At 42.1% G+C, this 26,908-nt stretch overlaps 1 protein-coding gene across 28 annotated transcripts in view; it reads left to right on the top strand.

Moving 5' to 3' along the window:
• The window catches only part of LOC124128451 (zinc finger E-box-binding homeobox 1-like), a 116,185-nt gene that overhangs the window by 33,538 nt on the left and 55,739 nt on the right, over nt 1-26,908 (top strand). The window contains exons 2-5 of one of the 28 annotated variants that reach the window (XR_006860245.2): nt 2,843-3,462; nt 4,150-4,443; nt 4,896-5,224; nt 7,018-8,204. The exons of 10 other annotated variants lie outside the window; for them this stretch is intronic. Coding sequence is in view for 13 of the 18 variants with exons in the window: in XM_046491892.2 (XP_046347848.1) it covers nt 22,830-23,197 (368 nt within the window). In the remaining 5 variants the exon portion in view is untranslated. 17 more of the 28 variants (XR_006860196.2, XR_006860211.2, XR_006860236.2 and 14 more) reach the window with 17 other exon arrangements.

Here is a 26,908-nt window from a genome sequence, read left to right as displayed (position 1 = left end):
TGATTATAGTGGGCAGGCAGGTTTTGGTCAGGGCTGGCAAGTATTTCAGCTAGCCAGTCCTGTGGTCTGGCTGACAATTTTGGGAGTTTCATACCCTGCAATACCCAGTGTGAATGATTACTTGGGGGTTAATACTCAGTGCCTTGAAAAATAACATAGATCTCAGATACTATCAGTTTAATCTGCCCCTTTCACGAAAATCTAATTTGCCAATGGTAACCAGTTAGAAGCCAAGTTGACAACATGCGTAAGATAAATCTAGTTCACAGCTCTTGTTTTCATGTGTCATGAGGGGCGTTGGGGTAACCTAGTGGTTAATGTGTTCACTCATCAAGCCAGAGACCCAGGTTCAATTCCACACAGGGAGAAAACTAGTACTGCCAGACTCAATTAATCTCCCCACTACTAGTAGCCATGTGTAGCCCTTGGAAGCATGGAGTAGGATGGATTTGCAGAACAAGTGGACACTTTTCATATCTAAGTTATATGGAGAATGTTTAACAGATTGTCATCTTGAATGATGGTTCTGTGGTGTCTAGAGACAGTCACATGTATCAACCTCATTCACATGTAGATCCTACTTGTTTTGTATGCACTGAAACCAAGTAAGGATCTTGATCTGCATGCTCTCAAGCCTATCCTGAGAAATCCCTTGTATCTTGGCAGTGGTTTAGACATGCTTGTGTCTATGGCGATACTGTGTACTGAAAGGTACCACTGATAGTGTGAGTGCAATAGTTGAAGCCAATTCTTGTTCCATGGCCCTTCAGTGCCGCTAGACCGCCTCCATGGTCTAGTGGTAGAGCATCCGCCCGGAGTGCGGAAGGTCCGGGGTTCCATCCCCAGCCGCGTCATACCAAAAGACGTTAAAAGATGGTACTTATTGTTACCCTGTCTGGCGCTCGGCATTAAGGGGCTAAAGCTAAAACAAGGACTGGTCGGCTCGGAGTCAGTATACTGTGTCTGAGTGGGGTATTCATGTTTAACTGCAGCATGGTATCTCAGTGAGTTAGCACTATAAATAGGCATCAGTCTTGACTAGTACACGCACACGCACACATGCACGTTGCTATATAAGTGCAATAATCTTGGACGTGGCGTTAAACCCCATTTCACCTCACCTTCAGTGCCGCTAACCAACCAAGATAGAATCTTCATTCCAGTGTAACATTGACCCATGAACATGTAAATTGAGAAATTAGAGCTAGACTTTTTGTTACTTTCAGGAAATGATTTCGGACGCTATGCTGGTGCCCATCAGGACCGGTTGGGAATTCCTCGGGCGTTTTATTCTAACATAGGCTTCAGTTTGGGTCTCCAGCACACTGACAAAGGAAAGCGCTCATTCCCATGCTCTCAGTGTGGGAAAGTGTTTGCAGATAGCAGTGCTAGACGCATCCACATCAATGCCATACATAACAACATGCTTTATCATTGTGTGTGTGGAAAGGTCTACAACTATCAGACAAATTATCTGAGACACAAGAAGACATGCTCCATGTGTATATGAAGAGGTCATATTGTCTAAGCTTGCAAAGAAAGATTTTGTTTGCGAGTAATGACCGTTTAAGATGTTTTCACCTCATTCTCAAAATAAAGATTGGATGTATTGGGCAACAGACGTCTTTGCTAAGTTTCCAAGGGGTCTTTCTGGGTTAAATTGAGGGCCGTCGGGTAGCCCAGTGGTTAAAGCGTTGGCTCGTAACACCGAAGACCCGGGTTCGATTCCCGACATGGGTACAATGTGTGAAGCCCATTTCTGGTGTCCCACCGCCGTGATATTGCTGGAATATTGCTAAAAGTGGCGTAAAACAATACTCACTCACTCACTGGGTTGAATTGGTCTCATGCCACTTGAATGAGCTGGTCATACTTAGTGATGATAGCGTCTCATGTGAATTTTTGTCCATAGCTTCATTCACTGGTTTGCGTGGTCCACCCTTGATAACTTTCAGTGATGCTGGAATGTTGCTGACTGGGATCAAGCATCTTTCACTCACTCACCCTTCTAGATCTGTATTTACCATGTATGTTTCCGGACTGATTCTGTAATCACAGTTGTCATCGGGTCCCTTCCTTGCTGGTAGTTTCACTGTACTGACTCAAATCTATTTGTTGGGGTAGCACAGTGGCTTGTGTGTTCCCTAGCCATGTTATGTCTTTGGTGTTTGGTTCTCATTTCTAACTTGCAGGTTATGATGATTAGGAACTGTGTGTTCATGGTGAAGAAAACCAGGTATTGATATTGGTGGGTACAATTTGGAAAGACCATTTTAATCTCTTCATTGGAATATTGCTTGCTTTGGCATAAACTGCTGGATATGAATACACTTTACTTGATTTTCTGATGAACTGGAGGCAGTAAGTTATGTAGTGTGATTCTTCATGGTCAAGAATGAAGCTCAAGCCTAGTGGTTAAAGCGTTCACTCGTCACCCCGAAGACCCGGGTTCGATTCCCGACATGGGTACAATATCTGAAGCCCATTTCTGGTGTCCCCTGCCATGATATTGCTGGAATATTGCTAATAGCGCCATAAAACCATACTCATTCGCTCACTCACGGTCAAGAATTGATCAAATGAAGCCAAAATCATACACAGATCCAGAGGAGGGTGCCTGCTCCCTTTTTACAGCATACCGACGCTTATACATTTAAGAGTTGTGTGGGCAATAGTATGCGTGAGCATTTTCCAACGCTTTCAACCTCATTTGGTCATGGTTATTCTTTTTACCAAACATGAGTTTACCTTGTCACAATAAGCACCATTTTTTTTATAAACAGCTCCATCTCCCCTTGTTACTATCAACAGCAACTAGAACCTTACTTCTTGTTGTTTTCAGGTTTGCAGGGATTGGGCGGATATCTTTCCTTCCAACAGGATCAGTACCAGTTAGAATGTTTGGCTCTTACTGACCAGGTTGGGAGGAAGAAGGTGGGGATTCCGTGCCCTCACTGTGATAAGGTGTTCGTTGACACGAGCGGCAGAAGCAAGCATGTTAACGCTGTCCATAAGAATCGGGTGTATCAGTGTTGCTGTGGGAAAGTGTACAACTATCGATCAAACTACAGCCGGCACAAGAAGCACTGCCTCATGTGATCTGTCTGATACTGTTGTCATGAAACCGGATGTTCTTTGTGGTTGGCTTACTTTTGAGATACTTTAAGGGGAATTGTGGAAAGGAAACTGTTCCTTGTGCAACTTTTGAAATGTTGAACAAGATATTGATCAGACTGCAGACGGTACAAGAAACACTGCCCCTTGACCTACTGCCCCTTGACCTACTGTTGAGATACTTGAGAAGGGGAATTGTGAAGAGGTTATGGATGTGGTGAAACTTTTGAAATACTGAATTTGATATTGATCAAACGACACAAGAAACACTGCCTCATGTGGTCTTACTGATACTATTGTCATGAAAACCGATCTTCTTGGTGGTTTGTTGTTGAGATACTTGAGAAGGTGAATTGTGGAGATGAAATATTGAACTAATTGGTTGGTTTGTTTAACGCCGCACTCAGCAATATTCCAACTATATGACGGCGGTCTGTAAATAATCGAGTCTGGATCAGACAATCCAGTGATTGATATCATTGATTGACATGTATCAACCAAGTCAGCGAGCCTGACCACCCGATCCCGTTAGTCGCCTTTTATGACAAGCATAGTCGCCATTTTCGGCAAGCATGGGTTGCTGAAGACCTATTCTACCCCGGAATCTTCACGGGTCGAAATATTGAATTAAGGCTTGGGTAATTGATATTCTTCATTCAGGTTAGAGCACAGGGTTTGGTCATGAACATGATATAATTTTCATAAGCTGGTAATTTTAGAGCATTTTAGGTGTAGATTCTTGTGACGTAAACTAATGTTGATATCTTCATTGGCATGTTGGAAATTGTTATTTCTCTCAAGATTGGATGAAGCATAGTTCTGGTTGTGACAGGATGTACCAAATCTTGACCAATGGTGCAATAACAGGAATGGCCGTCACCAGACAATTTCAGTTCCAAATGAGCTTCTTTTGGGGAAGGTTGAAACTGAAAGGATGAATGTCAACTGTAGAAGTAGCCTTTAAAATATCCTGTTTGCCATTGATAATTTGCTTCGAAATCGAGGTTTAGAAATTGCCTTTTTTGTTGCTTTCAGATGTTCATGGTTCTGGTTCTGTTGGCAGTGCTCAAGGCAATTTCCAGACACTTTGGCTTTCTCATTTGGCCCTCCCAGGCTCTTCCGAGCCTAATAAACGGCGTTACCCTTGTGATAAGTGTGAAAAAGTATTCTCCGACCACAGCACGAGGAGAAAACATATCAATGCCATACACAACAAACTTTTTTACCACTGCCTTTGTGGGAAGGTGTATAACTATCAGCAAAACTTCATCCGGCATAGGAAGTCGTGTTCTCTCTGCCACTGATGCTTTGGGGGATAGGAGTTAAAAGGTTCATGTTTGTCATACACCTACATCATGTCAGCGGTGGGGTAGCCTTGTTGTTAAAGTGTTCGCTCTTCAGGCCGTAGGCCGAGGTTCAATTCAGTACATGGTTACAATGTGTGAAGAACAATTGTGGAATATTGCTTCTCGGACATCAAAGTATTGTTTGATCCAGACTTGTTGGTCAATTAAACTGGCTTCACGTTTTGCTGTTTCAAATTGTTCAAAGTTTTTGGCATATTTTAATTATTGTATAAACATCCCAAACTCATGTTGGACTGAAATATATCTCAGTCAAACTGTACCATGATCTAGATAAATGGTTGCATTCATCGCAGTGACGTTCCATTGTTAACTTGACTTGAAGGGGCTGTTTGCATGCCCTGATTTAAGTTTGCTGAATAACAGTGTCTTCGTTAGTGGTGTCATGGTGGACTTAGATTCTTTTCTTCATTTCAGATGGTCATGGTATGCCAAGTTCATTTGGATCTCGGCAGCACAATTTCCAACCGGATAAACATTTCCACATGGAAATGTTTACCCGCCCCAGGCTCCGAGAACCTCCCCCGTCAGGAAGCTTTCCGTGTCCGCAATGTGACAAAGTGTTTTCTGGTAAAAGTGCGCGTCGCAATCACATCGAAGCCATTCATGAGAAGGTTTGCCACCAGTGTGTCTGTGGGAAGAGCTATAACTACATTCAAAGCTATCTTCGACACAAGAAGCAGTGTCAACTATTGGCTCTGTCTTGATGTCTCATCTGATGGCCCATCTGGAAAGGGATTTTGTTGGTAATCTTGAGTTTTTGAGCTGTTTTGTAGTAATGATATTGAGTGTTGCCCTCAAAAGGTCTGGGGTTGGGGTTGATTTGAATCCTAAAATAGAAGTCAAAAGAGCAAGTTGGGTTTTTTTTAATCTGAGAATACAATTCACTCTGAAGTCACTCATTTGATGATACAGTTTGGTTCTATTATGGGTTGGGAAGTAGTTGGTTTTATGTAATTTCTTTAATAATACCGTGAAAGACGGAATTCTTTATGGTCATCGGAAGTGTATGGATCATTATACAGACCTACTTTGAGTTGGCTAGCTGTTCCTGATATATCAACCATGGTTAGAGCTGTAGAGGTAGCCCTGTGGTTTGGGTGTCTGCTTCTTGCTTGTCCTGGTTTGATTCCCGATTTTGGAACAAGAACTGGATGAAAAGTCAACAGCATTACGTGTGTTCCTTCCACAACACTCTTTCATGGGGCGGTGGCTTAGTCCAGTGGTTATAGCGTTCACTTGTCACACCAAAGGACTGCGTTTCATTCCAATGTGGGAACAATTTGTGAAGCCCATTTCTGTTGTCTGCCACTTCTGTATTGCTGGAATATTGCTAACTGCAGAGTAAAACCATACTCGTACCTTTATGTGGTGTGTTGTAGACCGTAAAATGACATCCATTTTGTAGATTACATTTTGTTTCCTTTGATTGCGTAACTGTGCCCCCATGGCATTCCAGGTCAGAAAGGACAAAATAAGGGATCGGGTTGTCAGGCGTAACTTGGCTGATAGTGTGTCATCATTACATGATTCCTTCTCGTGTCTTTTTGTAACTTGTTTGTTTGGTCCAGACTTGCAGCCCGCCGTGATAGGGCTGAAATGTCACTAACAGCAGCGGCAATATTCACTCTGTGACAACCAGTACCAGCCACTATTCACTTTTAGGTTGGTTGGTTGGTTGGTTGGTTGGTTTGTTGTTTAACGCCGCACTCAGCAATATTCCAGCTATATGACGGCGGTCTGTAAATAATCGAGTCTTAGGACTAAGATTATGGTGGTCGTTGCATGTTCACGTTTCTACTTGTCACATACAAGATTTTGTTCCTTCAGACATTTCTGGAATACATGTAACAATCTGACATGTTTGCATTAGTTAGTTTTGGATCCCATTGTGTTGTGTCTGATGTGGCAGGAACCAGAAAAGATGACTTTCTATTGGGGTTGATCGTGTGTGTATCCAAATGGCAGAAACGTCCACTGGCTTTAATGTTCCAAGCAATGTATGTTACATTGCTGGCAGTCACCCTTCGGCTGCTGACCCCTCTGAAGATTCAGATAAGAGTCGGCCATTACAGGATTGTCTGGTCCAGACTTGATTATTTACAGACCTGATTGTGGCTTTAAGCAACAAATAAAGAAACATGATTTTGCTGGCAGTTGGTTGTCTTGCAGAAGATTTGGGATTAAGGTTTCACTGCTGTGATACCCGGAATATTGTTGGCTAAAAGTGGTGTTGGACCATACTCACTCACACAATTGTGACTTTGTTTTTGTATTTGGATTCCCCAGCTTTCACATTCTATCAGCAACAGGTGTTTGAAATGCCCAGCCACAAGTACATGAGACTCCAGTTTCTTTTTGTCAAAACCATGATACCTAATGACAGCATCCTTCAATCTTTCTTACGATTTACACAACTTTGTTTTCAAATATTTTGGTCAAGCGTTAAATGTTTTTTCAGGGACCGGTCAGTGGGTTTGTGGAGATGTTGTGACAGTTTACGATGGTCGACTAGAACGGAACCTTTTGTTGCTTTCAGGTGGTGGTCAGTTGTGGCAGGCGAGCTATGGAGGTCATCCCGTGATGCCCCGCTCTAACAGGCCTGAGTCGTTAGGGAGCTACCCATGTCCCAAATGTCATAAAGTCTTTGCTAGTCACGGAGCCAAACGCAATCATGTCAATGCCATTCATGAAAATGTCTCGTTTACCTGTGTCTGTGGCAAGGTCTATAACTATCAGCAGAGCTTCGTGCGACACAAAAAGAGCTGCAATGTGCTGTTGCAAGCCTCAGGTTTGATCTGACAGAAGCCCTGCACAGTCAACAGTGGGGATTTCAGGTTAGAAAAGTTCCCCTAAAACCTCTGTTATTCACACGAGGTGATGAAATGGACCTCGTGGTCAGGCTTGATGACTTGGTTGATTGTGTCTATTGAAATCTTTGGGGCAGGGGTTGCCCAGTCGTCTGAGGCACTGCGATTTGCTGCGTAGAGTTGTATCCCTTGGGCACGCCAGAAACCTATGATTGTGGGTGTGAATCCTGGGTCGCCATGATTATGTTTCTAGGTTTGTCAGCACCATGCCCGTGGTATGATGCCATATTCTTGACTGTCATCTCATTAATCTTGAGCGATATCATCATGAAGGTTCACTGTTGTGCATTGACTGTTTTTGTGTTACAGCAAGCAGGTATATCATTGGAACACCAGCATGATCTTAACATGGGATTTTTTGGGTAGCAAAGTAGTTACAGCATTGGCTCACCACGACAATGGCCAGGATTTGATTCACCACATGGGTATAATGTGTGAGGGCATTTCTGGTGTCCCCCAGCGGCGATATTGTTGGAATATAGCTAAGAGCCGTGTGAAACATGCCTCACTCACTCAATTTACACAGGGTTCTGAACTGGTTTATGGAGCAATTGTTTTTAGTTCTGTTAATGTTGCTAGGCAAGTTGGAACTGTTATATTCCTTTGCTTCAGAAGAAAATTTTATTTGAATTTTTGAAAAGGGTGTTTGATGTGGGTGGTTGTTTCCAGTGTGGTAAGAAACCTACAAGTTTCTTTTTTTTTTCAATCAGATATTGTGCACAATAAGACAGGCCAGACAATACATGAAACACTGTTCAATAAGAGATGAATGGTTCAGTGCAATGTGAGGAAGTTGCAGATTAAAGTAATTTAATTGCCAATTTCTTTGAAAGGACTAGATCAAATTTTTTGTTACTTTCAGATTATCATGGTTTGGACAGCATTTCTGGATATAGCCAGTCCAGCCATTGTCTGGAGGAGGTTCATGGACTTAGGTTCCAAGATCATCAGTTGCCCAGCTTGGCTTCCAAAGATAGCTTGTTCCATCTTGCACATAATCGTGATCAAATGTCAACAGGCTTTCCATGTTCGGTGTGTGACAAAGTGTTCTCTAGTAACGGGGCAAGGTGGAATCATGTGTCGTCGGTCCACAATAAGGTTCAGTTCTCCTGTGTGTGTGGCAAGGTCTATCTCTATTGTCAGGGTCTCAGCAGGCACAAGAAGACATGTCCCATGTTGACAGCTGTGGCCAGTAGTCACCTTGACCTGCCCCAGGAGTCACCTTGACCTGCCCCAGGAGTCGCCTTGACCTGCCCCAGGAGTCACCTTGACCTGCCCCAGGAGTGATGTTATCAATCATCTGATGTTGCTCAAGGGTTGTTCGTTATCATTGGATTTGGATCTTAGAAGATTACGAAATAAGGAGAAAACTTAGTTTGATGCTTATTAATTCTTGTGTTTCTTGTGTTTCCTGTAGTTCATTTCAAAATAATTTCGGAATCTTTGTTTTGGTCAGGTTAAATTATTCTATAGGTTTTGATCAGCTGCCAGTTCCAAGATCGCCAAGAATAGAGTTCAGATATTTGTGTGACACAGGATGTGGGAAGCCATAAACAGGAACCGATTCATATGATGTCATAATGCCGTGCTTTTATGAACCCAGACGTTACAGAAAAGAGTAGGGGTGGTGGGGTAGCCTTGTGGGTAAAGTGTCGCCGGTCATGCCTAAGGCCCGGGTTCAATTCCCCACATGGGTACAATGTGCGAAGCCTTTATTGGGTGTCCCCAGCAGTAATATTGATGAAATATTGCTAAAAGCGATGTAAAACCATACATTAAAGTCCTATCTAGACTATATTTCTGTTCTGTCTTAGGCTTTCTTTGAGATTCAATTTTTATCCTTCCTTTTCATTGGCTTTCACTTTAGCTTTCTTACTCTTTGACTTTCATCAGTGCGTGTGTGTTCTTGCTATTGACCACTTGGTGCCAACCAATAACACCCCAGTCATGACAGTGCTTGTTTCTTTCAGGTTGTCATGGTTATAGGAGTTCATACTTTGGTAGCACACACCATCCTGGCATGTCTCATCTGCAGGAGTTACGGCCCGAGATCACGGGGTCGCATCAGTGCCCTGACTGTGGTAAAATGTTCATGACCTCGCGAGCCCGGACTCTCCATGTTGAGGCTGTTCACCAGCAGCTGGACTTCACCTGTGTGTGTGGCAAGGCCTACAAGTACAGGACTGGCTTGCAGAGACACCTGCGGCAGAGCAAACCCTGCGCTCTCTCCATGAACCCCAGTCCCTTAGCTCCAACGAGTGTAATGCATCCTGACTATTCCACCTCTGTCATTACGTGGGACCCTAGCGAGTAAGGGGGGAGGCACACGGGTGGCCCAGCCGTCTAAGGCGCCGCGATTCGCTGTGCAGAGTTGCGTCCCTATGGCACGCCAGAAACCTATGATTGTGGGTTAGAATCCTGGTTCGCCCCGATTATGTTTCTAGGTTTGTCAGCACCATACTCGTGCTGGTGGGTTTCACCGAAGTGGTAAACGTCTGAGACCTGCATCACTTCGGGCTTTCCTCCCACATTAAGCTGACACGCCGTGATATAACTGGAATACTGTACTCACCTAGCGAGTGAGGTGTTTGATTTTGATCATCTTGGGTTAAAGTTCTATTCTCTCTGTTGACGGGGTGGTGGGTAGCCTAGTGATTGAAGCGTTCGCTTGTCACAGCAAAGATCCGGGTTCGAGTCCCTACATGAGTAAAATGTATGAAGCTCATTTCTGCTGTCCCCAGACGTGTTTTTGCAGCAATATTGCTAAAAGCGGTGAAAAGCAGTACTTACTCTCTGTCATGGAATGCTTTTATGATTGTTAATTCCAGTTGCCTCTGGATGACTGTACTGCTGTCGTAGTAATGGAGACAAAAACATCAAGTCTTAGGGATAGTCATGTCGTCTGTGGGTGCACAGTGTCCCGGTCATCTAAGAAACCAATGATCATGGTGCTCAATCCCTGTATGCACGGATATGTTTCTACATTTATCAGCACAAGACCTGCATTGTTTTGGCCCGTTTTCATAATAAGCTGACACTCCAAGTACAACAACACTCACGAACCTTACTTGTCTGACATTTTCTTGTTTGTTGACATGTGGATACATGGACGTTTCATGGTTTTCCATGGTTACACAGAGGATCTTCATGTCATTGCTGTCTTGATACATCGTACTCAGAAGTTAACCAACACCGACAATTGTTTTTTCTTTAGCTTCCTTTGAGTAGAAAAGTATGATCATGTTGGGTTGTTAGGTCAAGGGAATGTGGGGTAGCCTAGTGGTTAAAGTGTTTGCTCGTCACCCTGAAGACCCGGGTTCGATTCCCCACATTGGCATTTGGTGAAGCCCATTTTTTGGTGTCCCCAGTGTGATATTGCTGGAATAGTGCTAAAAGCGGCGTAAAACCATACTCTCTCACCAATGTAGCTTAGAAGTGATAACAGAAATATCTTGAGACTATTATGATAAAGTTATAATTTAGGTTGTTGTAATAAATATCCTTCCAGCAGGAGTGCCTTTTCATGTAACCTCTTGGTTGTCTTCCTTTTTTGTTTCACTGTTTTCATACAATGCAGGGTCATTATGATTGGTTGGTTTGTTGTTTAACGCCGCACTGAGCAGTATTCAAGCTATATTACCGTGGTCCGTAACTAATCGAGTCTGGTCCAGACAATCCAGTGATTAATATCATGAGCATCGACCGACGCAATTGGGATCGATGACATGCATCAACCAAGTCAGAGAGTCTGACCACACGATCCTGTTAGTCGCCTTTTATGACAAGCGTAGTCGCCTTTTACGGCAAGCATGAGTTGGTGAAGACCTATTCTACCCCGGATCTTCAAGGGTCGGGGTCACTATGAGATACTTACGGTAAACAGAAAGTTTATAATATGCTTGTGTCTTGTTTAATTATACCCTTAGTTCATGAAACTGTTCATGTGTTAATTTTGTTTTTGTCGTCCAGTTATCACATTTATTTTGTAGCTGATGCGTCTGCATAAGATGATGCAGTTTTCAATTGTCAAATCAAGAAGCTGATGTGACAGGAGAGAAATTGTTACTCCGCTAAAAGCAATGTATTATTTATTCTCTGAAAATAGACAGTATTTATTTCTGATTCATCAAAAGCATGGATCTTCAGGTGATTTGGTTACAATCTTCATCACACTGACTCCCCACCATAGCAGAAAGTCAATGCCATGGAAGCTTGTTAATTTTTCTAGCTGTATAGGGTATAATGTGTTGAAACTCACACCGTGTACATGATTATGATCATGATTTTGTTTTCAATTTGATTTCATTTGTTGAAGTTTGAGAAGTTCAGATCCATATCAACACCAAACTGGTATTATATGTCACTTTTGCAGTCCATGTTTTTTTCTCAACAAAAGAGCCAGTCCGGAGTTGTACATACTGCTTATGCAGCCACACCTACTCCATGTCGTACAGGGGGCACGGGTGGCCCAGTCGTCTAAGGCGCCGCAATTCGCTGTGCAGAGTTGCGTCCCTTGGGCACGCCAGAAACCTATGATTGTGGGTTCGAATCCTGGTTCGCCCCGATTATGTTTCTAGGTTTGTCAGCACCATACCCGTGATCGTGGGTTTCATCGAAGTGGTAAACGTCTGAGACCGGCATCACTTCGGGCTTTCCTCCCACATTAAGCTGACACACCGTGATAACACTGGAATACTGTTAAAAGCGGCGTTAAACCCATCTCACTCACTCACCATAATGTACATAAAAAGAACTGATATCTCAGCTTGCCAAAGTGAAGTTTGAGATAATATATATATGCAACTCAACTTTTGATAAGGATAATCAGATATGTCATCCCAGTTAAATATACATTCAGCATTCTGAGAATCAGTATGGTGTATCATGGAAAGATGAAAAACATCCCTATCAAAAGTGTAGCAGTATATATATATATATATATATATATATATATATATATATATATATACTACTCAAAACAAGTTAAACAACACCCACAATGGGAAGGCTATGTGTTGCAATACCAATTAGTCACTACATATTAACTGTAGTCATGTAAAAATATAAAGTGTTCTTTCACTTGTTTTGAGTAGTATATATAACAGAAAGAATTATTAACAAACTAATAAATAGACCCCATAGATAAATGGAAGACAATGAAAATATTAACAACAAAATTGCTGTTCTCTCCCAAAAAAATATACAAAAAAACAACTTGTCTCTAGTGAGGGTATGTAGCTTCTGAGGAACATGATTAAAGAAGTATAACAAGCGACAAGTGCATCAAAGATTTGTTTTTAGAAGAGATGATCTGTATTTACTAAAGATCTGTTTGTGGTAAACAACAGTGCAAGCATGTATATAGTCAGAGATAACCATTTTCAGGTTCAGTTTTCATGAGACATACTGACCATTTTCTATGTACATAATCATGGGACTTATTAACAATGTGTTGAGTGTTACATCAGCATTTGAAGCCTGTTCTGATCCGTTTGTATGTTGGAAGGCTGTTTCACTGTGACCTGTGTTTATAATAAAGAAATGAAACCAGACAAGACTCTTTGTGATGTTTCATGATCAATGTTTGCGTACAACAGAGCTGTGGATTAAGATTCCAAAAGAACCATTCTCACGATCTCAGCGATGGAGATGTCTGCTTCATCTGAGGCTGCAATGACGGCGTGGACAGTGTGCATGCAGCCCCATGGCCACATATTGCTTGTTTGTTGTTTAACGCCGCACTCAGCAATACTCCAGCTATATGACGGCGATCTGTAAATAATCGAGTCTGGACCACACAATCCAGTGATTGATGACATGAGCATTGATCCACGCAATTGGGATTGATGGCGTGCATCAACAAAGTCAGCGAGTCTGACCACCCGATCCCGTTAGTCGCCTCTTACGACAAGCATTGTTGTCTTTTACGGCAAGCATGGGTTGCTGAATCTTCACGGATCGGGCGGATATTGAGGCAGATGGTACCTCTTGCTTGTTATAGAAGCCAACAAAAATTGAGGGAGGGGGGTGGGGGGAGAAGGCAATGCTGGATGCAGACATCGATACTAAACTTGGCCTGAAACATTGTAATGACATATAAGAACACCCCTAAATAGCCTGAAATTGGATATCTTTTGCCAAAGGAGGAGATGGGGTAGCCTTGAGGTTAAAGTGTTTGCTCGTCATGCCGAGGACCCAGGTTCGATTCCAACATGGGTACAATGTGTGAAGCCCATTTCTGGTATCCCCTGCCATGACATTGCTGGAATATTGCTGAAAGCAGTACTCTCTCTCTCTCTCTCTCTCTCTCTCTCTCTCTCTCTCTCTCTCTCTCACTCTCTCTCACTCACTCACTCACTCACTCACTCACTCTCTCTCTCTCTCTCTCTCTCTCTCTCTCTCTCTCTCTCTCTCTCTCTCTCTCACTCACTCACTCACTCACTCACTCACTCACTCACTCACTCACTCACTCACTCTTTTGGCAAAGACAAACTGACTGGAGCTTGTGGTTGGTGCCATCCGTGCTCGTTCATCTCATGACAAGGGCTGGGTATTGGCCAAACATTGTGTTGTAGTAGAATGTGATAAGGATCTAAAGATTACTCAGCATGGTCAGTCACCACCATTTTGTAAGCATGGATACAGCAATGTGAGAGAAATATCACTTCCAGATTTGCGGCGTTTTGTCGATAAATTTTGATGGGAAACTTCATATGTGAATGAATTTCTGTACAGATTTAGGTTAAACGATTCAATTTCTGTATTTATTTCTAAGAGTACTGGAACACAGAAACAATATTGCAAATATCGTTTGAAAAGCGCATTGCAGTATAAGAGTATATCGGTAACACCTTGCAGTCCTGTGTCAAAGTTTATTTATCTTAATGGAAAAATTCCCATCAGTGAAAGGATATTTTTGTGTCCATTTGGACCAAAAATGTCAGAATCTGCGCTACCAAATTTTGAAATTTTCAGAAATCAAATTAACTGGTTCTCATCCCTGTTTCAGGAAATGGTTGTGACAATTCTCAGTTGAAAGAAATATGGAGGTATCCGTCAGGATCTCTTGAGGAACTTGTCCAGCCCTCTCTTGTGCCCACGGGTCACTTGTTGGGAGATTTCTCTCAGTTTGACCCCCCCCGGGGGAGCAGGGTCTCTCACATTCAGTGTGAAGAGTGTGGGAAAACCTTCACTCAGTATATTGCCAAGAAGATCCACATGGAGTCTGTACATATGAATGTCACCTATACCTGTGTGTGTGGGAAGGTGTATCGGTACCGTAGGGCGTTGCGGAGGCACATGAAGAACCAGGGCTGCAAGGGGGCACCGCAGTAATTATGTAAGTCAAAGGAACTAGATTAAGAACTTCAAGGGCCTGTGTTTAAGAGGTGAGGTGAATGGGGTATAGCGTTGCGTTCAGGATTATTGCACTTATATAGCGACATGCCAAGCTCCTTCCCAGCGCGTGACACCTTCGTTACACTCTCGGTAACATCGCTGCCTCCAGTGTGGGCGCGGCCATTACAAGAATCTTGAAATTTGGCCTCTAACAACAAATGTAGTAACATTCACACTTTTGTTTATGTCTTTGGGAATGCCATCATAGTGAATTTTGAAAAGGTTTACGACTGACCATGTTTTCCAGATGAATTTACTTTGTTGTTTGTATCATCAGATTGGTTCTAGATTGCAGACTAACGGAAAATCAACCAACTTCTCCCTTACATTCATACTATATCAATAACATGATAGTTTTAATAAAATAGACATTCAAATTGACAAACAAAGTAATTTAGCAGGGGTAAGTGTATTCGGCATCACGACAGTCGTCACTTGTTTGTAAAACATAACAGTCATTCGGTTGCGAGTTCAACTCCAAGCATGGTTGGGGTTACCTATCACAGTGGGGAGTTTTGACTGGTGGTTGCGATTGTTGAGAGCTCCACAAACGGACTATCGCTGTGAGGAGCTTGGCGACATGCATGTGTGTGGGGGTGCGTAGCAGCAGTTATATCGTCATGGCCCACTGAGACACCATGTTCAACATAGATACCCCACTCAGACACAGTATTCTCCAAGAAGACCAGTCCTCGTTTTATGCCCTATTGCTGAGTGCCAGGCAGGGTAACTACAAATACCATCTTTTAACGTCTTTTGGTATGACGCGGTTGGGGATCGAACCACCAACCTTCTGCTTTCCGGGCAGATGCTCTATCCACTAGAGGCAGTGTTCAAGATGTACTTGTCTTCAAAAAGGGGGACGGCACAATGTAGTGGTTCAATATCAACTCAGCACATGAACGAGCAAGGTTTGACTTCCAACATGGGTACCCTTCGTGAAGGAACTTTCTGGTTTCCTCTTTATTGATGTGGCGTGGTCGGGTAGCCTAGTGGTTAAAGCGTGATAGTGGTTAAAGGGTTCGGTCATCACGCCGAAGACCGGGGTTCAATTCCCCACATGGATACAATGTGTGAAGCCCATTTCTGGTGTCCCCCACCGTGATATTGCTGGAATATTGCAAAAAGCGGCATAAAACCATACTCACACACTCACTCTATAATGATGTTGCTGGAATGTTCTACAAGTGGGGATGTCTTCACAAACAAAGTTTACATGTGAAATTACACGTTGAAATTATTTGTCATTACAGCCCTAAATGTGAGGCAACAAGTGTTTGTAAACAGCTTGTTTGAATGTATAATATCATAAAATACAACACACTGTCCTCTGTGAAAGGGATCAGCGCTAAGACGATCGTAACTCCCATGTTTTAACATAGGCCAACGGTGGTAGTAGGGCTAAGATCGCTTTGTGGAACGGGGCCAAGTATAAAATGGACCAAACTAACACCTGCTGTTATGATGTGTTATTCTTCGCCTAACATACAGAAATCAAGAATTGATTTGAATTAAGAATTGCAGACAGTTTATCTTTGGTCATTCATGATATCAAACCATTAAGCTTTGAATGAGTCAACTTTGAATAAAGAAATACATGTACAATTAACCTACCAGCACAGAATTCAAGACATTTCTTGTGTTTGGGAGGTCATAAGATTGACAAATTTATCCTTTGCCAGATAGAGCCTCAGTTCTAGAGTCTTCAGGTTAAGAATTTCAGGACACAAATCCTTTCTGCGTAACTGTCCTTGTTTGATAAATATTCAAGATTTGCGCACAGATTATTGAGAAAGAAAAGTTTTTTTCAACATTTTTTTATTTCTGGATAGAGAAACAGTTGATGAGACGATGTTATAAGGCAAGGGACATATCATTTGAGAGAAGCAATTTATTCAGACAAGGAATTAATTACATTAAGAATGCTTTGCTATGAGGAGACAGAACTTGTTTTGATGAATGATCCAATTACACCTCTCTGGAGATTGTGTTTTTGAAAAGGGACGAGGCTGCAAATACAGCCTGACCAAAGAGTAGGGGAGGGCAAGCCTAATAAGGTATTTCTATGTCATGAAGATGACGTCATTGTCTTATTTTTCTCAACAAGGAAACACTGTGAGGTCATATGCCTTCAATTGACCAATCGACATTGAGAATCAATGCTCTGCACATCACATGACTGTATCCTTGCTAATGTTTTCTTTGTTGTTTAACACCGCACTCGGCAATATTCCAGAAAAATGACAGCGGTCTGTAAATGTCTGGACCAGACAGTCCAGTGATTGACAACATGATCATCGATCTCCATTGAACTTGTTTTTGTTTGTTTGTTGTTTAACGCCGCACTCAGCAATATTCCAGCTATGTGACGGCAGTCTGTAAATAATCAAATCTGGACCAGACAGTCCAGTGATTGACAACATGAGCATCGATCCACGCAGAGCTTGTGGCCTTTTAGATACCATTTTATTACGGAGAGGTTGGCTTTCCATGGCTATCATTTATTTCTGATGCAGAAAACTGGCAATGATGAGTTTATGTCATGTGTTTTGCATGGTCTGTGATACCCTTTGGATTTTTACACCAGATATGGGGGCGGTCGTGTAGCCTAGTGGTTAAAGCGTTGGCTCATCACGCCGAAGACTCGGGTTCAATTCCCGACATGGGTACAATGTGTGAAGCCCATTTCTGGTGTATCCCGCCATGATATTGCTAGAATATTGCTAAAAGCAGCGTAAAACCATACTCACTCACTACACCAGATATGAATCCTGTGAAATCAAAGAATGTTTTTCAGAACAAAAAAATATCTGTTGCCTTCAAGTCTTTTCTCCATCTATTATTGCAATGTTTCCCACCATCACTGATCTGAAAATGGGTGAAGTAGCTTTCATATTTTCTTCCTTGCAGGTTATGGGACTCTGGATTCAAACCTATTTCTTGATGCGGGTTCTTTACATTCTGGACTTATCATTGGGCGAACATCATCAGGGGAGGCTTCATTGTCCAGGACTGCTCATCAATCGGATTCACAAATTGGCTACAAGTGCGATGAATGTGGCAAAGTGTTCACTGAAACTGGGACCAGAAAAGCTCACTGGGAATCGGTTCACAACAACGTGACCTATTCCTGTCCGTGTGGGAGGGTGTACAAGTACCGAAGCGGGTTCAGGAGACATAGGTTGTTGTGTCCTCAAGGACTCGGGGCAGACCCTATCAAGAGCTCCACTGGGGACCTGTCTTGATGAAGTGGGATGTCTGACAGGTCCTTGTATCATGTCAGCAGACATGCAGCCTGTCACCTTATCCTCTCCAAAGCATTGGTCTAAGAAACTCTATAAGGTCCTTCACGTTAACACTAAATTGAACTGAGTATGTTGCTGAAAGGAAAGGTCGGTCAAGTTGATTCTTGTTCGTTTCGTCTTGTAAGCACAGCCTTTGAAGGTCATCATCTACAAGTAAAGATGAAGATATTCAGTGTATGTTTCTAAAGGAAAAGGATGGTAAAGTTGACTAAAAGAGTTAGCCATCATTCTGTGACTTAAAGTTGTTGGTGGTGATCTAGATAATGTGTTGGCTGGGATAAGGGTAACAACTGGAACGAGCAGCAGGGAATATGTTGCTTTTTTGGACTTGCTGGAGGATGTGACCCAGGCTTGACCTTGTTATTGAGACTTCTGGAATACTTTTAGTTCTAGTTCATTACAAGTTCGGTTTTTCACATGTTGCCATAATTGACAGGCCCTTTCAACTTTGTTAGATGCTACTCCGAGTTGATCGACTGCTGACCTTGGATGCATGTTCAAAAATGAAGCTGGCTCTGTCACATCCTGCCACGGAATGTATTCCTACTCATGGAATGCTTATCAATGTCGTCATATGTATCTGTTTTCATTTTTTGTTTTAAAGCTGTTGCTGAAAACGTATGTTGTGAAATGGACATGCAAAGTTTTGTACAAATCCCTGTACGGATTCCTACAGTTTACGCATCGTTTTTTCGATTCATACCTTATTGAATCGAAAAAACATACACAGTCAATCCTTAAATGTCAGCATTTCAAAAATAAACACAAAATTATCTAAAAATTTGTTTGACAAATATATGGCTTGATAGAAGCTGTTCCATTTTGTTGCTTTCAGATTATGGCAACGTGGGGTCTGAACTATATCTAGAGGAAAGTTCCTTGCATGATCTGGCCCGAGCTGGAGTACACATGGGAGGAAGCATCTCCATGAGAGGCCAGGTGTTATCTCCACAAGGGACACAGCATCATCAGCCTTGTGGACAGATTGGCTACAAGTGCGATGAATGTGGCAAAGTGTTCACTGAAACTGGGACCAGGAAAGCTCACTGGGAATCGGTTCACAACAACATGACCTATTCCTGTCCGTGTGGGAGGGTGTACAAGTACCGTAGCGGGTTCAGGCTACACCGACAGAAGTGTCCTCAAGCTGTTGGTGTGGAACCCATTAAAGGCCGGAGTGCAAACTGAAAAAAAAACCATGGGTTTCTAATTAGTCTCCCATTGGCAACTCCTCAGCAGTGTAGATTTTATCTGCCCATGAGTGACAGAGCTCTAACGGTTTTGCTGCATGGTGAGAGCCTGGCGAGGTCAAAGGTTAAGCATGGAATTAACTACAAGAATAAACATGTGCCTTGTAGTAAATCCTGAATCCAACTACACTTTCTCTACAAATTCAGAAGAAAAAAGACAATCATTTGTTAACCATATATGACATTTTACTTATTCATGAATGTACATATTTTCAAAAAATGAGTTCTAAGACAAAGTAATATTCACAAAAAGTTTCAATCACAGCAGATGAAGCTCTCTTAAAGGGGGACTCTGCTTTGGTAGTTGGCAGGCTGATTCAAGTTATCAAAGACCATTTTGTTTTGTGTGGCAACTCAAACTTTTTGATGTATATTGATCCAGGAGTTGATGGTTTCTTCATCACTCACAGACAGGGACCTGGGGTCCGTTCCAAAAGTGATCGTAGCGCTAAAGTTATCGTAACTCTCATACATCAACATAGACTTACGAATGTCTTTGTGCTGCATTCAACTTGTGGAATGGGGCCCTGGTTTTTACACAAGGCGGGGAACACGTTGTGACTGGACTGACGTGCAGCAGCCCATGGAGAATAGTCTCCATTGAATCATGAAGAATATTGCCTTCCCTGACGTGTGAACTCCTCAAGGCCAGATTCCAGGAACTGTTTTATTCAGCAAGGACCTTTATCATTTCCTTGTGTTTCTGTATGATCTCTGTATGATTTGATGAAAATAATATGTCGAAACATTGACGCTTGACATTTTGTGTTCAGTAATTGTTATGGTCAAATCTGAATAAATCATTGATTTGTGATGGGATTTTGCCTTTTTGACCAGACGCTGCAACTTCATACACCAGAAGGAACTTAAGGAACTTGTCACTGTGACAAAGAAGTATTCATGGGGCACCCAGACAGTTTTGTGTGAAGTAATAAGTGAGATTGCTATGTCTGTATACGATATATAATCGAACATATGGCGGGGTTTGATGGATTGAAGTACACGACAAGGGGAGATAACTAACTCACTCTCTTAATCATGTTTTGCAGACCTGGGCTCCGTTCCACAAAACGATCTTAGCACTAAGACAATCGTAACTCCCATACTTAAACATAGACTTATGGCAGTTAAGATTGCTTTGAGCAACGGGGCTCTGGAAGGAAATATGGACCCAATGTCATGCCATCAAATTTTTATTTTTTTTATATGTCAACCATGTGGCATACCTTCATCGCAAGAGGGAACTTGAGCCCATATTTTTTCTATCCATCAGAGCCTGCATTTTTAACAATAGCAGCCCCATTGATCAATCAAACCTTCATACTGGGGAGAGGGGCGGTCGGGTAGCCTAGTGGTTAAAAGCATTGGCTCGTCACGCCGAAGACCCGGGTTCGATTCCCGACATGGGTGCAATGTGTGAAGCCCATTTCTGGTGTCCCCCTCCGTGATATATTGCTGGAATATTGCTAAAAGCGGTGTAAAACCATACTCGCTCACTCACTCCTACTGGGGAGCAATGGAGGGGATTTGGGGATGAGTGAAATGGTCCAGATGAATCACTGCATGGATTTATGTTGTATAGTTTGTATCTCCTCCATTGTAGTGTGAGATAGATCAGCCCCGTGCAGTGGAATATTATAGGAACACACCTCAAGGATACCAGAACCCCTTTTGAAGGCTGATGAAGCTCACTCATTTAGATGGGTGGTTATGTGGATTTCCCACTTGGGGCCCGTTCTTGGTGTGGCTTGCCCTGATTTGACTGGAGTAAAAACCAACTCATTCACTCAGATAAACAGGTTGTTCTGTTCTATGACTGGTTCCAGCTAAGTCTGACCACTCAGCTTTGTTTTTTGGACGAGGCTTATGTCCTTTTAGTTTCTATTCCAGAAGTTGGGGGCGGTCAGGTAGCCTAGTGGTTAAAGCGTTTGCTCGTCACGCCGAAAACCCAGGTTCGATTCCCCACATGGGTAAAATGTGTGAAGCCAATTTCTGGTGTCCCCCGCCGCGATATTGCTGGAATATTGCTAAAAGCGGCGTAAAACCATACTCACTCACTCACTCACTCCAGAAGTTGAATTTATGTTGTAATGGGATATTTGGAATAGTGAATATTTGTTTCCGCATTTAACGATCAGATAGCTGAGTTAGCAGACTTCACTGGTTGTATTTTGTGACAAAGACGTTTCTATACACAGTTAAAGAAAACTCTCACACTAACTCGGACATTTCCTGAGTGCTTCCTTCATCTGTTGGAATGGGACACAATGGACACCAAGAGTTACTGCTATTATCTCTTGTTCTTTCAGATAATGGAACAGTTGGTTCAGTCCATCATTTTGAAGGCAGTTCATACCATATGGTGTCAGGTTCTGGAAGAGAAGTCTTGTTGGCTACTTCCAGTGTGCCACCCAGTGGCTGTAGGTGTGAGGTTTGTGGGAAGATGTTCACGGATCCCGGCACCAAGAAGGCCCACAAGGAGGCCATCCATGACAACGTCACCTACCTCTGCCCCTGTGGCAAGGTCTACAAGTACCGTTGTGGCTTCCGTAAACACAGACAGAGTTGTCCCCAGGCCCTGGGCGCAGATCCTATCAAGCAGTATAATTATTTCCTGTGAGGCTTCCAATTTGTCCGATGTGAGTTGCTGTGGTTTCTCTTAAACATGAGAAGGTTAGGTGTCCAAACAATATTTTTCTTTCTGAAATAAATCATTTATTGCTGCAATGTCAAATGGAGGGTGTGGAGATCTTGCATGATGACACTGTGGTGTTCTTGATGGTGAGGATAGGTATGAAGTCTTGCCGGTCACAACTTGTGTTGTAGGTTGTCTCTGTTCCATCCGCTCTACTGGTTGAACTTTGTTGACTACCCAGGCCCAGAGGGTAACTCCGGGTTAGAATTGGTCACCAGCATCTTACTCCAGCTGTGACAGGTGACCAGGACCCTTGGTGATCCAGCTTAGAATTGGTTCCCAGCTTGAGGTGACCGGGGGGGGGTCAGGCTTTGTGATTGAGTTGATTCTGTGTCATTATTCCCGGATGGCTATGATCGTTGTCCATGATATCCATCATTGGTTAGTCTGGTCTAAACTTGGATTATTTGCAGGCTGCTGACATAATGCAGAGTGCGAGCTAAGCAACAAGCAAAAAGCTTTCAGTTAGTCACCGACCCAGACATTATTTACAGGCTGACATGATATAATGTGAAAACAAGCAATGTCAAACAACATGAACTCACTGCTTCCTTACCCGATGTATACTACTCAACTTTTGATAGGAATAATCAAATACTGTCATTCTATTTAATACACACTTGACATATGAGAATCTTTTTTGTGTATCATGGAAATATCAAAGTATCCCAATCAACCGTGGAGCTATGTTCCGCTGACCACCTCTAGTATTGGGCATTTTAACATGATTTGATGGACAGTTCCTTTATACAATAGTGTTTTCTTCTTTTTTTTTCAATTATGTCATATTATCTGTGTAAAAAATCAGCTGCAATTTTTTTTGTTCCTTTCAGATCCTGGAACTGTCCATCATTCAAACCCAAATATGCCTGGCCTGTCCCTCCATCCTGGGGGCGGGACTCCCCTGGTGCCAGGATTGTTTGCAAAGGACATAGACTTCAGTCTACTCATGCAAACTTCCCGTTTGTCTGAAATTCCCCAGGATCAGGCAGGGTATAGGTGTGACATTTGTGGCAAGATCTTCACAGATCCAGGCACTAGGAAGGCCCACAAGGAGGCTATACATGACAATGTGACCTACTCGTGTCCGTGTGGGAGGGTGTACAAGTACAGATGCTCCTTCAGGAAGCATCGGCAGACCTGCCCACAAGGCTTGGGGTCAGACCCCATCAAGAATTACAATGTTGATCTGTCAGGGTGATGGGGAGACACAGGGATAGGGTTCAGAGAGCTCATGGGTTGGAAAGTGGAGGCAGACTTGCCCCCAGAGCTGTGGTCAGACCCCATCAAGAATTTTAATGCTCACTCCTCTGGGTGGTTGAATGTCACAAGGATAGGGTTATCTGTCTTGAAGCATAGGTCAGGGATTTATCAAGGTTTCCAAACTCTGCCCTTGACAGACAAACCAAAAAAGCATTGTTTTGTTCAAAATTGGGATTTAAGAAAATAATACTTTCTTAAATTCAGTTGTATTTTAACCTTGCTGAGAATCCAATTATATAAAACTAAGCATCAAGACTCTTCCTCTATATTGGTCCAGATATCAGGACAATTCACCTCTACAGCCATAACATTTGTACTCACCATATTAACAGGAAATGGGGCATTTTCTTTCCTCTGTGGGAATGATTGCTTCAGAATTTGGTCCTTTATTCAGGTGCAACATGCGCAGAGTTTAAGATGAAGATCAAATTGCAGTATTTTTTTCTTGAGGTTAGGACCTTGTTTAATTGTCTTATAGAACCTTCAGTTTGTGATGTTGGGATTTTATTGAAATGTTTTAGTTTCATTCAAAAGTTATTTTGCAGAAAGACAGTTTTGTGTTCTGTTTTACATTTACAATATTAAACGTCAACACCAGAGTACAATCAGTCTTGAGTATCTTCCGAAACAGATTTCAACAAATGAAACCAGTTGATCAAAGTCGTAGCTTCAAATGATCAAGTGTCCCAGCTTCCTTTCCTCAAATGCCCGAGCTCCAAATGATCCGATGTCCTTTCGTCAAATCTCCAAGCTCTAAATGATCCGATGTCCTTTCTTCAAATTATCAAAGGGGGGCACGGGTGGCCCACTCGTCTAAGGCGCCGCGATTCGCTGTGCAGAGTTGCGTCCCTTGGGCACGCCAGAAACCTATGATTGTTGGTTCGAATCCCGGTTCGTCCCGATTATGTTTCTAGGTTTGTCAGCACCATACCCGTGCTCGTAGGTTTCACCGAAGTGGTAAACGTCTGAGACCTGCATCACTTCGGGCTTTCCTCCCACATTAAGCTGACACGCCGTGATATAACTGGAATAATGTTAAAAGCGGCGTTAAACCCAACTCACTCACTCACTCAAATTATCAAACGGCCTCGTTTGTCCAGCTCTATCCAGCGATATGTTCAACCTTGCTTGTGGAAGCAAACATAGCCCTGTGGTTATTTGCAGGACTGGATGATACTTTGATTGTTGGTGGCCAATCATGACCTTGCTTCTGAAGGTCATGGAGCATGTCATGTCATGTCATGACATCATGGAGATCAAGAATGAACATGAACTTTGCAGTTCTTTTGTAATCACAGAAACAGACCTGGAAGGACAAGAATCATGCTTGTATGGGGGATTAGTATGTTCTATTATGTAATTATTATATTATTAATTTGTACATCACACTTTCCAATTTATAACTGCTCAATACAACCCAAGCAGCCTGTAGAAGCTAGGAGGTTAATAGTCACATTACTATACTACCGGGTACCCATTCACTGCTGGTGACCAGAGACATTTTTAACAGTTACTTGTCGAAGGAGATATTGTGTTACATGTGCTTCAGAGTGGGGCAGCACTGGTGCCCTAGAAACTCTCGGGGGTTTGGGTAGCTTAGTGGTTAAGGCATTCACTCATCACGCTAAAGGCCCGTGTTTGATTCCCCACATGGGTACAGTGTGAAGCCCATTGTGATGTGCCCAGCCATTATATTGCTGGAATATTGCTAAATGCATTATAAAACCATACTCACCCACTCACTCATGTACACTGTTTAACTTATATTTTAGTATTTCCTTGTCCAGAGAAAGATTTATTTTGCTTCTTTAAAGAAACGCCTTTGACCCACTGTTCCTGGATCCATACACTGAACATACGGTACTTTCAATGTTTCACTGATGAATGGTCATATTGTCGTGGAGATAACCTTTCACAAGACATTTCATTTGATTTTGATCAATACAGTTTCCTTGATAATATTGATAAGAACAATAGAAGCTTGATGCAGACATTGTACTTTATTTTGACCAATACAGTTTCCTTGATAATATTGATAAGAACAATAGAAGCTTGATGCAGACATTGTACTTGATATTGATCAATACAGTTTCCTTGATAATATTGACAAGGACAATAGAAGCTTGATGCAGACATTGTACTTGATACTGATCAATACAGTTTCCTTGATATTGACAAGAACAATAGAAGCTTGATGCAGACATTGTACTTTATTTTGACCAATACAGTTTCCTTGATGATATTGACAAGAACAATAGAAGCTTGATGCAGACATTGTACCTATATTTTGACCAATACAGTTTCCTTGATGATATTGACAAGAACAATAGAAGCTTGATGCAGACATTGTACTTTATTTTGACCAATACAGTTTCCTTGATGATATTGACAAGAACAATAAAAGCTTGATGCAGACATTGTACTTGATATTGATCAATACAGTTTCCTTGATGATATTGACAAGAACAATAGAAGCTTGATGCAGACATTGTACTTTATTTTGACCAATACAGTTTCCTTGATGATACTGACAAGAAAAATAGAAGCTTGATGCAGACTTTGTACTTAATTTTGATCGATACAGTTTCCTTGATATTGACAAGAAAAATAAACTCTTTAAAATTCCTTCAAAAAGTGTTTTTTGTTACTTTCAGGTTATGGAAATTCTGGCATACGTTCACATACCGTTGACTATATTGGACAAGATAGGAGCTCACAGGATCTTGATCACAGACTCCTTTTTTCTGGAAAATCCCTCTCAGATAACTATTTGCAAAATTTGTCCCGTTCCTTGAATCCAAGTACCCTCAGTCAAGCCTGTGAGTGTCCGATATGTGGGAAAATATTTGCCACTTCTGACTCGAGGAAAGTCCATGTTCGGAATGTCCATGAGAACGTGCGGTACTCGTGTGTCTGTGGCAAAGTGTACACTACCTGCAGCTCGCTGTGCAAGCATAAGAAATCTTGCTCATACGTCAACAGATAAGCTTGCTTCCTGTTTTGTGATGGCAGTGTTGTTTTATGTTTATACTGAGCTGAAGTCATGTTTAACACTTCTGTGCTGCTCAAGGTGTGTGTGGCTGTTAGTGTTTGGGATTTGGGGGGGTGTGGTCCATGGTGTAGTATTTAAATCCTAGAAGCTCCAATGTTTTTGTGATCAGGTAGCAGGGTTAAAATCATATTGGCATGGTTAAGATAGGTCTTGATGCCTGAAAGTCATGCTTAGAAATCACACTTTATTTGAAGGAAGTACTTTCGGACTGTTATTTAACTCTTTCAACACCAGTCAACCAGAAGTGTTTACTGCTGGGACACCGAGTTCCCAGAGACTCTTGTGTGATAGATGAAGCCAACATTTATCAAAGAAAATACCTGCTTGTAAAATATATTTGCTACTACATGTTATACACCATTTGAAAGGTCTGATCCTAAGGTTTATAATTATGAAAGTTATGTTTTTCACATTATTTAAAAAAATGCATTTACAACTTAATTAAATTCGTTGTAAATAAAAAATGTACGCTAACACGTTGTTAACATCCAGATTAAGGACCAAGGAAGCGAAAACTTGACGATTTTCGGCAAATATATGATTTCATAATATCCACGTACCTATTTCTGTTTTATTTTCATTGTTTACGTAATTGGA

Source organism: Haliotis rufescens, unplaced genomic scaffold (assembly GCF_023055435.1).
Source record: "Haliotis rufescens isolate VD_foot unplaced genomic scaffold, xgHalRufe1.0.p SCAF_9, whole genome shotgun sequence".
NCBI lineage: Eukaryota > Metazoa > Mollusca > Gastropoda > Lepetellida > Haliotidae > Haliotis > Haliotis rufescens.
This window is presented reverse-complemented; position numbering and strand designations above follow the sequence as displayed.